A 15,753-nucleotide genomic window follows, 5' to 3' on the forward strand; every position below is an offset into this window, starting at 1 on the left:
TAAACCTCTGACTTTGAAGAAAGTTATACAAAAGAAAAAAAATCTTATTCTTCAGACATTTAGCTAATAGAAATTATTTGCTAATTTATCAAAAGATTCAGAAATAAATATATCGTCCAAAACTTTTTAAAATACTGTCCCTCTCAGATAGATGATCCATCTATTATATGAAGATTTAATTTAATAGCTTTCAACTCACACTTGTCGTTTTTATATAAAATGTACATACCAAGTTTTATTGTGCTGTTGTCGCGTAAAACTTGAAATAAATAAATATTGCAACTCAAATTATGTGACTAACACGATGCATGAGACAGTCTGGCCGGGGGCAGCAAATTTATAGCCTTCCCCTGGTCACCTTTATTTCTGAAAGCCATACGGGATTTTTTCGTCACTTTTATAAATGCATAATGCCAAAACTCTGCATTGTTGCTTGTTACGAAACTGAATCCAAAAGAGAGAATCTCCTTTATTAATATATCCACACAGGGAGAGCTTTTCAGTGCGCAGAGGTTAAGTAGCTGGCAAACAGAAGCGGGTCCGCTGTCAATATTAAAAACTCGGCGGCAGTAACAAAATGAGGCGTGGAGCTGCAGATCTGAAGCAGCGGACCACAGAATGCGTCTGAAGGAGGTTTGCATAGGTCTGGAGGCAGGAGGGAGGGAGGTCCCGGGCTGAGCTGAGGAGGCAGGACTTTCTGGCACCGTAGTGCGCTCTGACACCAGAGGTCCGCTTTAATATCAGAGGAGAAGTGGAAGCACGTCGGCTTTTAACACCGCGCAGACACGAAGACTGCACCCAGTCCTTATATTGACATCAGTACGCAAAGCGGATTTTTGGATTTGTACCTCAGATTTAGAATTAATTTTCACGTTGTTGCATTGTTATTGATTTCAAAGCTCAGTGCGCTCCGGCTCCTCTATGGGAACTCATGAGCAGGACTTGTGACAGTTTATTTTCTCCTTAAATGACTTTATTCTCGCAATGGTCTCAGTTGTCTTCGCAGAACCTGTGCAGACGCGCTGTCTCCTGTCTGCAGGCGCGTCTTTGTCATTTTAATGTCGCCGCAATTATTGCGCGTCTGGTTGATAATCGCTCCGCAGTTCAGAGCAAACTACCAAACCGAGGAGTCTCTGCTATGGTTGCAAATCAGACACTGATTGTGGACTTCTGATATCTACATTGTTTTATCGGAATATTTTTATTTCTCCAAACTTTTGGGTCCTTTCTTCCTGGAGCCAACCGATGATGTCGCCCCGCTGCTTGAACCCTTCCTCCTGGTCCACCTGTAGGTTTCTCCTTTGCTTTTTGTGGCTGCTACAAACGCCCCGCTCTTCCTCTCCGCTAATTACAGGTAAGATTAAAGGCATCATATGGCTTCATAATAACACATCACAACACCCACTGTGCGTAAGAAAATCTGCTGCAAACCGCTGGCTATTTGGTCTGCTGCTGCGTCTCTGCGCTCCTGCAGCCTTCAGCGCATCAACGCTGGAGCCGCGCAGCAGCTTTTCTGTTTTTCATCAGACGTAATTTAGCAGTGAAGTTCTGGGTAGGATCCCTCGGCATTCGTCTGCAGGCCGGTGCATGATCACCATGGGAATCAACAAATAAACAAGATCCAGATTAAACACGTTTATTTCCAACAGACACGTGCGTTTTGCTTCCTCAACACATAGCGAATGTGTAGTCTTTATCTTTTAGCAAAAATCCACATTTTTGACTGAGATTAGAAATCTTAGAACTTCACAGAGAACCAGAAAAGGTGACACCGCTTGATTAAACTTGACCAAAGTTATCTTCTCTGCGCCCTGAAGGAAGAAGCTGCTTGCGCTCATTTTATCGCTTTTAATTTTTTATTTTACCGGCTTTCTTTACAATGTACGTCACAGCTTAAAGAAACGGCTCAATAATATGAGTCTTTAGAATAAAAGGTCTCTGTAAACTTTTGATCTTTGCTGAAATTATAGTTTTCGTCACTTGGGGAGTTATAATTACATCGTTTTTTAGTTAAAGGCAGGCTGTGAAGATTGAGCCTCTTTGCTTTAACCATATCTAATTTAACAACGCTTTTCTGTCCTCATCCGGAATGACTTTCCTTCATCTCTACGTCTGTTGAACGCTTGGTCCCTCTTTGACAGCCACTTTTGGCAGCACTGCAGAGGTTTTTGGAGAATGAGATGTAGAGTGGATGAAAAACGGACGAGCTGTTGCGGGATGCGCCTTATGGCTGCTGGTTTGACAGCGTCATGACCGATGATACATGTGCGTCTGAGCGGCTTTGAATGATCTAAATTGCAGCAGATTCATTTAGTTATTTTCTTCTGGTTTTCAGGACTTCATTTGACCTAGTTGATGTTGTCCAGGAATAGACCAGAAGCTGTGTTGACCAACATAGAGCTTCCGACTCCAAACGCGATAGTAGTTTTTCCGTGTCTTCCATATTCTGGCAGTTATTCATCTGTCTGACTCAAACACATGGAGATGAGAGTTAAACATGTACCAGATGCTCCTTCGTCGGGAATCCAGACAGCCTATCAGAATCAGATGGAGAAACTGGACTAAATGAGCCCCGCACATCAGGTTCCTTCCCCTCGCATCCCAAACAGAATCTGTCTTATCAGGAGAACCATGTAGGCAAGGCAGGGCAAGCTGTTTGTACAGCAAGGTTCATACACAATATTTAGTATAAAAATTATTTTCATAAAGTAATGTTTTATAATCAGTTTTGATTAAAAGCAATCAACATTTTTTCTGGAGTATAGGAACCTAACGTTGCCTTGTCTTTCTTACTTCTGGTCCTTGGAACACTGAATGAACATGTCTGCCTGACTAACATCTCTTATATGTATTTAGGCCCAAGTCCATTCAGTGGCCCACAAAGTGGACCCGGTCTCTGCCAAATAAAGGCCGAACGTGTTTATCACAGTGCAGTGGGGTTCTGGGGTCTTTCAGTTAAACAGTGTGACAGTGCAGCAGGTGGAAATTAAGGTCATTCTGTTCTCTGCAGGCTTTTGTCAGTGATCACACTAACGTTTCTGGTCTAAATTGACCGCACAGCAAACCACCTTCTGCACCAACAAAAAAGCTATTTAAATCTGACTGTTTGGACAACTTTATAAGCAAAGTTCTTCACCCTTGACCCTTAAATTAAGTTGAAAAGAAAAGTTATGAATTAATCACTTAAACCTTTACTTTCAGCAGCCATAACCCCCAGATTAACTGGGAAATTCAATGTTTGACATGTGCAATACAAAAATAAAATCCATGTAATTGGACATTTTACTTATATCATTAATCTTCTTTTGAACAATTTAAAAAAGCAGCAGTTCAGAGTTTAGCCACAAAGCAGTTTTTGTTCAGACAACCATCATGGACACATGAGACATGTTTTTAATTAGAGTAAAATATGTGACACGTGTTTGATTCCATATACGTAAATTGAGAGGGAGAAAATCTGAGAATCTGTTGGAACAGCAGTGCATATCTATGTTTCTATTGAGGTGTTACCTTATTTTTCTCATTATTACTTCTGTGCAAGAGTCTGAATTCTTTCTCTCCAAAAATATGGGATGTGTGCCGTTTTCTTGTATAGGACTGCATTAAACAACATTTGGCTGACTTAGTCGATTCATTTTCAGAGCGATCACTGAAAGAAGGTCATAGTTTTATGTAATTTGCATCATCCAAATATTTACTTTGTTCGGCTTGGTCATTTTTTGTGTTCCGCTCGGGGTAGTTTCAGTTCATTTGTTTCCTATTTAATGTAAAAAGGAGATTTTAATCTTTATTGATGTCCCGGTTAAATAAAGGTCAAATAATGTAAATAATTTCCCCAACTTGATGAGTGTATAGATCTGAGGTAAATTCAGTGCAATCTTTAAAGAAATCTGTGAAAAAAAAGACAAACAGAGCAGCTGAGAAACAGGACACGGAGGAGTTTTGGGTCCCAGACGGATCACCAGTGCCTCCCCGCCCTCCTTTATCCCCCCACAAACACTTACAGCCAATTTAATTGGACTTGAAGGCTGTAAATTTTACAGTGGTTGTGGAGTCGGCAGGGTTTGTCTGCTCTGCGAATCCACAGGCGGGTTTTTACTGCTGAAGTCAGACAGCACGACTCATTACGACAAGAATCGTTACACAAGGGAGGTTAAGGAACAATTTTAATTCATTCATTTTTAATTGTTAAAGGTCCCCTTTTTAATCAACAGTGATAACATGTGCACATTTATTTTAACAAGCACACCACATCATCTGGTCAGCATATATTTTGTTTATTGTAGTCACACATCAGTGAATAAACAGAAATTCTGCCCTTCAAACCCTTTAAATGTTGAATATTGATCTGACAGAACTATGTGCACGTAGCTTTGGCTTGGGATATGGGTTCAGGCAATGGTTAACTCCTGACCTATCATCATTTCCTCAAACTGAGCAGACATCAGGTCAGAGTTTACAGCACAAAGATAAAAAGAACTGTCCCGGTGTTGCTCAAAGGGTTTTAACCTTTACAGTGTCTATGTACTATCCCTGGAGAGGCTTGTGTTTTTCATTAAAATATAAAACTAGACCTTGGATTAATTTGGAGACATTGTTATTCCACTGCAGAAGAGACAGCGATGCAGCGACAAACTGGAATAATTTATTGCTAACTGAGAAAGAAGGTTTTCCTTTAGTGAGTCAAAGTGATGGGATTAAGATGTTGCAACAGTTGGATTGCATTAACCACATGATTCAGAATCAGTAATTTACATGAGCCACAAAGGGAATTATTGGGTTTTATTCTACATACATTTCCCTGAGAGGTCATATTGGTCAGAACTGGCACCACACAGCTTAAACAGTACTTACAGCACCCTCTACATGGCCCCAATGGGTAAAAATAATAACAATGTGTAAAAATCTTTAAAATAAATCAAGCTTTCATCCAGTAGCCCAATCTTAAACTGGAAAAGGGGGGAAATTCAACTATTAATCTCAGTAAATTTATTTATTAGAGAAAAATATCGAACCCGTCTAATCTTTTTTTACCAGAATCTCTATTGCCACGTTTATTGACCCTCTTGCTGTTAAAAATTTGTACAGCCTTTCGTTTCCCATTAGGAGAGCACCTGATGTTCTCCAAAATCATTCACAAGTTTCAAGCATTCAGAAAGAAGAATTTTTGACTATTTTTACAACCAGTCTAGATCATGGTTGCCCAACTCCAGTTTTCAAGAGCTACTGTTCTGCAACTGTCTGATTCATTCCTGCTCCAACAAACCTAAATCAAATGCTGAATTCCCTCATCAGCATGTCATTCAGCTCTGCAGAGGCCACAAGTCATTTATTGGATTCAGGTGTGTTAGGGAAAGAACGCATTTAAAAGTTGCAGAACTTTAGCTCTCCAAGACTGGGGATGGACATCTCTGTTCTAGATCTTCCACAGTCCTGGGTCCTTTCTTATGCTCTCTTCTCTTCAGCTCACCACACAGATTTGGATTTAAATTTGGGGACTCAGGTGACCACAGAAAATAATTGATTTTGTTTCTGGTTAACCATTTGTCTGTTGATTTGGTCATATGTTTTAGATTATTATACTGCTGAAAGACCCAATGACGAGCCCTTTTGTAGTTTTAAGTAAATACCTCCAGATTTTTGTATAAAAATGTCCTGTTATGTCAAAAAGTTAATGATCCCATACGCACTAACAAGGTGCCCAAGGAAAAGAAAGAGGCCCACAGTATCACAGGCACTCCACCAGGTGCTTTTCCACATATTCATCCTTTGCACTAATAGCATTTATTGCTGCAAAATTCAATCTAGTCTTATTTGACCAAAGCACACAGTTCAGTTAAACTGCAAGTAGGTTATGTTTGTGATGGTAGGACAGACAACGCTTCTTTGGGCATACCTACCAAACATCTGGCTGGCATGTAGATTGGCTTCTAATGGTTGTTATGGAGACTTGGTGACCCGAAGATGCCACTCTTCTCTGCAGTTCTCTAACAGTGAGCTTTTAGGATGATTGACCTCTGTTAAAATCATAGGTGCATATACTTCTGCCTTGCTTGAATGTTCAGGTCTTGTGTTTCCAATATTGATAAGTGGATAAGAGAAATAGACCACGTGGCTTTATCAAACAGGAGCAGGGTTGTCCTGAGAGACAGTATGACTCCAGATGGACATACATGTCTTTACAAGTGAATTGATGCAGGAAAAGAGGATGAAATCTATGAATTTACTGCATATAATTCTGCACCTTTATGCCTCATGACCATCCAGCTCTAGTTTGAGGAAAGGGATGACTTTTAATTATCTGCTTGTTGTTTCTGATTCAGCAATCAACTAAATCTGTTTATAGGAATGTGAAAGATGATTTCTTTTAGTAATTCCTGCGGCATATTGGACTCTTATCCTTCAGTTCAGATGCTGTGTAATCTCTCACTGTAAATCTTGGCCTAACAGGAACAAAGTTGCAACCACATCTTTATATCTCTTCCACATCTGTGGTTATGCATCGGCTTGTTTCCATCCACTAATATTTTTCCCATCTCTGTCACCATGGGGGGGTTGGGCTGTATAAAACAGATCAGATGCATGAGTAAACATCAGAGGGGTCATTCTGGAGCAGATTTTTTCCTGCAGGAACCGTTGCGCTCTGAGACGTTGACATCTGTATGGTTCAACCCATAAACCTGTGAGTCGTTTCCCTTGGTTGGTTCAGGTTACATTTGCACTTGTAACAAAGTGACTGACTCGTGCTTTTAAAACCTGGGTTCAAATGTCACCCCTTTTACCTGGACAGACAAATACGTCCAAGGGAGGAAAGTTAAACAAAGTGTACACAGAGAGTATTTAACACCAATCATAGATTTGTTTTTTTATCTCTATAAATGCAATTATAGGAAATACAAAGATGTGAAAATTACAAAACAACTTTCAGTAACCCAAGTGTAATTATCCAATTAAACGTTTCAAGACATTTTCATCTCTCAGGATGAAGAATACTCCTCACTGTCCTGTCCTTCACAGGCACTGAAGCCAGCTGCGAGAATGAAGGAGAGGTCCTGCACATCCCCAACATCACCGACAACCCCTGCATCACCTGTGTTTGCCTGGTAGGAACCCATTTTCTTCTCCACTCTCCTCATGTTAGGGAACGCTAAGCTGTCAGCCTCCACTGTTTGTTCTCGCCTCTTTAATGTATAACTTGTTGTTTCCATGCTAGCCGACTGAATGAAATGAACTTTTTTTTTCCACTGATAGTAATATTTGCAAGCATGACTGTTTTATCAGAAGATTGTAGCAACAGTACTGCAAGTTTCAGTTGGTGTTTCTTGACAGATCAGTTGTTTGAATTGTTTTGTATGGATGGTAAACTCTGGCATCAAATTGCATTAGTGAGCAGTTTGCAATTTAAAAAAAACCTCACATTGAATGGCATGATGCAGCATTTCCTTTAGATGTTTTTTGGAGCATGACATAAAACTCACAGTGAAACACAAAGTGGGTATTGTTTCTTTTTCTAGACTAGCCTGTTGTACCGCCTTGGTCCAGTTGTTAAAACAGGCCTACAAAATGTTGGGAGACAACTCTTTCCTGGAACATGTGCTCTTTGACCCTTCATCCCCCATTACCGCTGTAGAGGCCATTGTTTCAGAGGATGAGAATGGACCAGTGAGGCTTTTCTGTGTCACTGCTTTGACTTTGGCTGAATGAAAAGTTTTAGCTTTTAAATGCCATCACATGACCAGCGTTTACCCAGCAGGAAGCAAGTAGGTGTGATGCTGAGGGTTGTGTTTAATGCATCCCAGATCCATTCCCAGATCTGGGTTCAGATTTCCAAGTTAAATTGATCACAGCATTAGTTCTAGAACAAACCCAATTTATGGAGACTCCTCTTACCAAACCACAGGATCCAAAAGATCTGTGGACTAAATCAGTTGCATTGAGATCTAGTGACTTTGGAAACCATTGGAGTCAGGAAAACTCAGTCATGTTCAAGAAACCAGTTTGAAATGATTTTAGCTTCATGACATGGTGCATTAGCCTGCTGGAAGTGTCCTTCAGTAGAGAAAGGTACACTGTTGTCAAAAAGGATGGAGATGGTCAGCAACGTTAGACAGTTCACGAGTTTAACTAAAACCTAATTGGTCTAAGGGGCCCAAAGGATGCCAAAAATGCCCTTGTTTTGGTCTTCTGCTGCTGTAGCCCATCTGCTTCTAGGATCAACATGTTATACATTTAGAATTGGTATTCCACATGCCTTGGTTGTAATGAGTGGTTAATTGAGCTACTGTTGCCTTTATATAGTCTGCCTATTGTCCTCGCATCCCTGACATTAAGGGGGTATTTACATCCACTCAACTGCAGCTCACTTTTAACCTGAGAGATGGCTATGCATGACAATCCAGTAGATTAACAAATGCTCAGAGCAACCCATCTGGCAGCAACAACCATGCCATAGAAACCTAAATGCACTGAGTTGACCATCAGGTGAACAGGTGCATCTAATCAAGTGAGCAGCAAGTTTATGTGGACATTTCATTTTGTTTAGCTCATAACTCCTGTCTGAATGCAGCCAAAACAAAGATGCTGACAGTCAGGATTCAGCTTGTTTAATTTGCTCACACTGAACAAACCCAACAACTTCTAATCACGTTCAGACACCAGTCGACATCTTTTCTTTTTTAACCGTCTTTACACATTAATTAGACAGAAGTTAAAGTTGTCTTTTCATATAGTTTTTGCTGAGGGGTATTGAAGACTTGGAAATCATCAGAAGTTGTTAGAAGTTTATGGATAATGTCACAGCTGTCAAGTGTAAAGTTTGTTTGTGTCAAAACGATTCAGTTATTAATCCCTAACCTAAAATAAATTATCATTTCTATGAATCCTTAAAGCAACATCTTTCTAATTTAAAAGCTTCTGACGTGGCAGCAGAACTATGCATCAACTGCTGTTTCTGGTCAAAATGCACAGACATTTGTTTATATGCTAATAAACAAAATACATGACAAACAGCCTTAACGGTCTCTGAGAAAATATGCTTGAAGCAATAATTTTTACATTTGTTTTTATTTCTACCGTCATCTCTAGTTCTTTCGCTTTGTATTTTACAGGCAACAGCTGGGTTCAGACCCAAACTTTTGGGAACCACCAAATTAACATTTTGGGCTGCATTTCTTCTCAGCTGATGGTGGAAATGTTACAACAGCTTTGTTTGACAGCTTCCACACAAATCAGGAGGAAAAAGTTGCTGTTTACTTGAAGAATCTGCATGTTTAGTCATCACCTAAGTGCATTCAGCTGACAGAGTCACCTGCCGGCCAAACCAACAGATTGTCCAGAAAACGTGTGAGAAACTGAGTTCTGCACAGATTTTTGTTAGGTTCTGTGGCATTTTAATGGGTGCATTTGAAGGTTGAATTAAAAAATGTCACCACTTCCAGTTGTGACTGTCATATTAATATTGATAATACTACTATTTTAAGTCACATCATTAGAAGTTAACACTGAATTATGGATCTTGAAATTCTGACATTAATGAGGGGTTACCAGGCAAACCAGGAGATGCACATAAAAGCAGTACAATGAAACCCACCTCATAGGCATGTTTCATAAAAGGAAACAAAAATTGAACTGTCACAAGGTGCCCCTGGTGTTCCTCTGATGCACCTAAGGTAGTTTAGAATTTAAAAACTGCTTCAACCGATTTGTTTACATCCTTGTAGACAAATCCTGTTTATCTCTTGTAAAGTGTCAAGCAAAGGTTTTTACACCCCTTGAGCTTTTTTGTTTTACATTGTGTCCCATTTCAACCACAAACGTTGATGTGTTTTGTTTGTATTTTGTATAGGCCATTCATGCATTTGTCTTCAGTCTTACTGGGTTAATACTTTGGAAAACCACCTTTCTCTGCAATTATTTGCAAGTACTTTGGGGTATGTTTCTACCAGCTTTTTGCACCTTGAGACTAAAATAGTTGTCCATTCTTCTTAGCAAAATTGCTGAAGCTCAGTCGGATTGGATGGAGATGTTATGTGAATATCAATTATAAGTCCTGCCACAGATTCAGTAAATTAGATTTAGGTCTGGACTTTGACTTGGCCATTCCACCACATGAATATGATTTAAACAGTTCCCCGCTGAAAGGTGGACCTCTGTAAGCGACTCAAAGAAACTGCTGCTACAAACAGGTTTTCTTCCAGAGTTACTCTCTATTAAGCGTCATTCATCTTCCCATTAACTCTGACCAGCTTCACTGTCCCTGCTGACAGCGTGATGCTGCCACCACCAGGGTTCCAGGTTATGCACTCTGTCACTTTTCTTCTGCACACATTGTTTTATGTAAAGGCCAGAACGTTTAATTTTACTGTAATCTGACCAGAGCACCTTCTTCCACTTGTTTTCTGTGTCTCCTGACTTGTGGCAAACTGCGTAGCTTCTTTCTGATGGCTTTCATTCAACAGTGGCGTTCTTTTTTGCCATATTTTAATAAAGGCCACGACTAATCGCTGTCCTTCTAACAGATTCTCCTACCTGATTTGTGATTTTTGCAGCTCCTTCAGTTACCACTGGCTTCTTGGCTGCTTTTCTGATTAATACTCTTCTTGACTGAATTGTTTAAATAGGCGGCCATCAGAAGAGTCTGAAGTCCATCCTGCACTAACAGCAGCTTAATGAGAATGTTGTGGATTGCTTTCCTGCTAATTGGAAGCATCGCCTTTGCTCCATATCAAGGAGGTGGTGAACGTGGACACCCCATGTGGCAGTACATGGTGTCATCCAGTCGATAGACTCCATCCAAGCCACTCTATCTCCATCAGCTGAAGGCATGTACGTGATTACTAAACATGCAGATTCTTCCTTGGTCTTCATGATGCTGTTTGTACACTAATGTTCTCTTGTAAACCCCTGAGGTCTTTAAAGACAGCCACATTTATAGTAAAATTAAATTACTCACAGTAGACTATATTTAATAATTTAGGGACTTCAAAGGGCAATGGGATGCACTGGATTTTATCTAAAGGCATGAGAGTTAAGTAAAAACACACATCACACTTTTCAAATTTTATTTTTAAAATATTTTAATGATTTGCAAAAGACTTTAAAAACCATGAATTCCTTTACTTCCACTTAAAAATTCTGTGTTATTAGTATTTTTGCAAGGCAAGGTATATACTATGTTTCTGGAAATACTTTAACAAAGCTCCCAGAATATTAAGCCAAATTCACTTTTTTACTCCAGCCTCAGATATTACACGAGTATCATAAACCCCGGCTACTGTTTGGCTCCTGGTTGGTTGCAGTGAGGTTCTCCTGTCCTGCTGTCCTGTGTGTTATCAGGCAGACATCAGCAAAGTCCTGCTGAATGCTATCAGTCATCAGCAGGCAATGGCTACCCTTTCATCTCTACTTTAACCCCTCCACACACTTACATATCACCCCCCCCCCCCCTTCCCCCCCACACACACTCACACACATATTATTCATGCCTTCATAACCTTACATACATCCAGTCTCAGGCCTTCTTAAATTTCACCTGTTTTTGTCTGCTGAACTTTGGACTTTCTCCCCCTATAGCCTTAATGAAAAGTGCCCCAGTTAATGGTATTCTTCTTTCTTAGCTAAAACGGTTCTGTTTTTATTTTGGTTTCCTTTTTAGCCTGACAGATTTGCTGAAACATTGGTAAAGTTGCTTGCTGCAAAATGTCTGGACCATAGGTTAAGGTTTGTCATCCATCTTCTGCACTTTCTGCTCAATATTCTGAACATTTGGATCAGTTTTGTTCCACATTGTGCAGAAGAATTTCCAGGTGAGGTTTATTAAATTCAGTTTTACAAACTGTGTTGAAGAAAAAGTAAAAATCATGACCATAAGTTTCAAGTATGTTTCATGACCAACACACTCATTTCTACACTTCCAAAAAGCCTGTGTCACCATGAAGTCCCTCTTGGGGGGTAGTGAGCCACTGGGTCTCCAGTGTCACTCATACATGGGTCTGATGAGGAGGAGGAGATGGGGGTCTGCTCACTGAGTCCAGAGTATCTGTTAGGGGCTGTGTGGGCATGGACACACACATGTATGGACGCACAGAGGGTCCATTGTGTGTGCCCGGCCGAGGCAGAGCAGAGAGTGGATGTGGCTGACAGACTGATTGACAGACAGGTCGCCATGGCGATCTGTTATCTTGAAAGGAGTCAGTCCATCTCCGTCACACTCTTCATCATCCTCGCCTATCTGTCTGTCCATCTGCATGTCTTCTACCAATCTATCATCAGTTCTTCCTCTCCTCCTTCACCCCGAGGTCAGCTCCTTTTTTGCCCTTCAAATCATTTTTTGTAGATGCAGTTCTCTCAGAACCTCTAGAGCCTAAAGGATTGCCTGTTTGTGTGTCAGCATTAAGTCAGGACAAGAGTTAGACCTAGTTTTTAACAGGTCAGAAACAGTTTATTGTTTGATTTAGCATTAATGGCAGATGAGAATCAGATTTAAAATTTGCAAAACTCATTTCTTACAAATTGAAAGCATGTAAGCAAGCAAAACACTTGCCTAAAAGTAGCCTATCTGGAGTGTAAAGCTGGATTTCTATGTGCTCGTTAAGCTAAAGCGCATCTGTGGTCTCATGGGACTGATGCCGTTGTGAGTATTTATACCTATTTGGACGTTGTTTGATGTTTAGTGTATGTGTAAAATATTTAAAAAGGTAAGGCAAGGACAAAATATCTGCATTCCTGCAAAAAAGAGTTGAAATTTAAAGGCACTCTGTGTGCTTTGACTAAGAAATGATGCACCCAACAGGGTGGAAGATCAACTTTGTAGACAACTGTTGACTCACCAGTTGATTTCAGTCATAGCAAGCGCTTGGAGATGCAACATATTTGTTGCTGTTTTTCTTGCTCATAGCTAATTTTTCATTAGGACAACCCTCCATTTCCTGCTCCCACTTAATTTTTGCAGGCTGGCTTGGCTGATGGATGGCCTGGTCCAGCAGTCAGCAGGTGAAAGGCTGGATTCACCTGGACAGGTCGCCAGTCCATCACAAATCAACACAAACACACACACACACACACATATATATATATATATATATATATATATATATATATATATATATATATATATATATATATATATATATATATATATATATATAATTATGATCAGTTCATAAAATTGAATGGCCTATTGCAGTATCGTTATAAAGCCAATAAAGATATTTGGTACACTTTAAATGCAATTCTGATGAAAGCATTGACAGCTGCTCTGACAAGAACTACAATGACTAAAACGACCAAATAGCTTCTAAATTTTTTTCTGGCTGCAATTTAGGACACTTTTTTCTACTTGAGCCCTTTGATGCCATTATTTTTGGTTGATTCTTTTGTTTGCTTGGGATGTGGTGCAGATCATTGGACTGTATAATTTGAATTATCTTTTTCCTTTTTATGATGTGTAAAATGGGTTTACGGGTTGCACGGTGGCACATTTGTTAGCACTGTTGTTCTACCTGTGCATGCGCGGGTTCTCTCCAGGTACTCCGGCTTCCTCCCACAGTCCAAAAACATGACTGTTAGGTTAATTGGTATCTCTAAAATGCCCTAAGGTATGAACGAGTGTGTGCATGGTTGTTTTTCCTGTGTGTCTCTGTGTTGCCTTGCAATGGACTGGTGACCTGTCCAGGGTGTACCCCCCCCCCCCCCCCCCCCCCCCCTCTCACCTGTAGACTGCTGGAGATAGGCACCAGCTCCCACGCGAACTTGTATGGAAGAAGCGGGTATAGAAAATGGATGGAAAATGGCTGGTGTGTTGTTTGAGCTGCTGCCATCTTAACCAGCACACCCTTGAAATAAAATGTTAAGTCTCACGGGATTTGTCCATTTTAAATGAAGTATAAATAAAAAGAATAAAGAAACAAAAACAAATATTGATCAATAAATTTCACATGTGAGAACAAGAGGAATCAGCATATTTTTCATTAACATTAAAACAAGCATAACCATATCTTCTATTGACATGTCGTCATTCTTTAATTTTGCTATATAAAATGTGGTTAATGTATAACATTAACCACATTTTTAATTTGCATATTTGAAGTTAATATCAAATAAAAATACTTTACCAAATACTGTTGTACATTTGCAAAACAATCCTCTCTAGAGTTGTTTCAGCAGGTTTTTTAAATCACTCTGCGCTCCATTTCTTCACATGGCAGCATTCATGAAACTGACTAAAATAAATATCCATATGATCCAAATCAGAGCAGGAATACGAGACTCTGTATATTTGTGCTGTAGATGCTGATTAGAGGCTGTTTTGTGAGAAAAAGAAAAGAAATCTCAAATAAAGCCTCAGTGTAAATACTGGATCATTTAATAGACAGATGTTGATGGGAAACATAATATAATGAAATGTGAAAAGTGGGGAGCTTTGATCAGTTGGAGATGAATTGTTTTTCACTTGTAAGTGACGTTAAACCAAACAAACCTTTTCTCAGCTCATCCTGTTAGGAACATATGCTCTCAATAGCAGAACAAGTCTGGATTATTTCATCCTGAGACACTGAGGAGGTCAAAGTCCCCACAGCCTGTTAATTGATCAAACAAACATTCCTGCAGAGCTCTGTGTGGATGTTTTTACACCCAGTAGCTGGGATCGATCTGCAAGGAGGCTCAAAGGTTGTTTTCTGCGTCAACCTAAACAGTAGATGATCAATACAGGAGCAGGAAGGTTTACCTGATTGGCAGCTGATAACAAAACACTATCTCTATTATCTGTTGTCGTTTTTACTCCAATTTGTCACACTGCTAATACATCCCAAAATAAAGGCACAATTTAACCTTTTGTCTTCTGCTTTCAGACTCATACATGTCAAACTCCTCTGTCACGGTGTCATCATGAGTCCTTATTGCTGTGTTATCTGCTTTATGTCTGACGGAGAAAGTGTTGGAATTTATTTAAATAACTTTGTGGCTCTATTGTCCACATGAGAAACAAGGTTAAATTCATGTATGTTGATAAAATTATTCTAAATGTCAATCAACAGAAATTTTTTAGCAGCAACATAACTCAATTCATCATAATTACTTCATGCCTTCTGCTTTTTAACAAATAAAACATGCACAAATGTTTCAATAACATTTGTAATGGCATTTTTTTAGAAGATAAGGTGCACTCTGCTACTTGCAAATAATAATCATCACTAGAACAAAAATCAGAAACACACAAACATATTTTGGCAGTAATGACCTGTTTCTGATGTTGGAGCTGGAGGTCATGTGTTTCTGGTGGAGATTCCCTAAATGGTTTGCAGTTAAACGCTCTTGCAAAAAGCAAACCTTTATTAAATGTTGTAAAACAATTTTTTTCCTAACCAATTTAAAGATGTCTTTCTAATAATTTGCTTTATTTTGATAAATATACCAGTGACTTCTATTACTTTTTCCACATTCAGTTTTGTTGTCGTAACAGTAAATTGTTTTCTAAAAGAAATTATAAAATTCTGCAGAGATTTCAAAGCCCAAAATGCTTATTCATTGTATTTAAACTTTTGCACAATTCCACAAATTTTGTGGAAGAAAAACTGAAATCTTATTTTAATAAGACCTAATATGTACGTTATCACAGGTTAACGAGATTATTCTGACATAATCCATTGAAAAAACATAGAATGACAGAACCATTATGGTCTCTGAACAACCAAGTTTTTTTGGGGTTTTTCTTGCAGTAAAACAAATGCAGCTTGATTTCAAGTGATATTTTCT

General features: G+C 39.3%; 1 protein-coding gene across 1 annotated transcript in view; it reads left to right on the forward strand.

Annotated features, from left to right (window-relative positions):
• Positions 1-757: 757 nt before the first annotated feature.
• bmper (BMP binding endothelial regulator) overlaps positions 758-15,753 on the forward strand; it is a 49,063-nt gene continuing 34,067 nt past the window's right edge. Inside the window, exons 1-2 of the mRNA XM_047360593.1 lie at positions 758-1,354; positions 7,018-7,103. Of these exons, the coding sequence (XP_047216549.1) occupies positions 1,246-1,354; positions 7,018-7,103 (195 nt within the window). The 5' untranslated portion in view covers positions 758-1,245. The remainder of the gene's footprint in view (positions 1,355-7,017; positions 7,104-15,753) is intronic.

Source organism: Girardinichthys multiradiatus, chromosome 3 (assembly GCF_021462225.1).
Source record: "Girardinichthys multiradiatus isolate DD_20200921_A chromosome 3, DD_fGirMul_XY1, whole genome shotgun sequence".
NCBI classification, from domain to species: Eukaryota; Metazoa; Chordata; class Actinopteri; order Cyprinodontiformes; family Goodeidae; genus Girardinichthys; species Girardinichthys multiradiatus.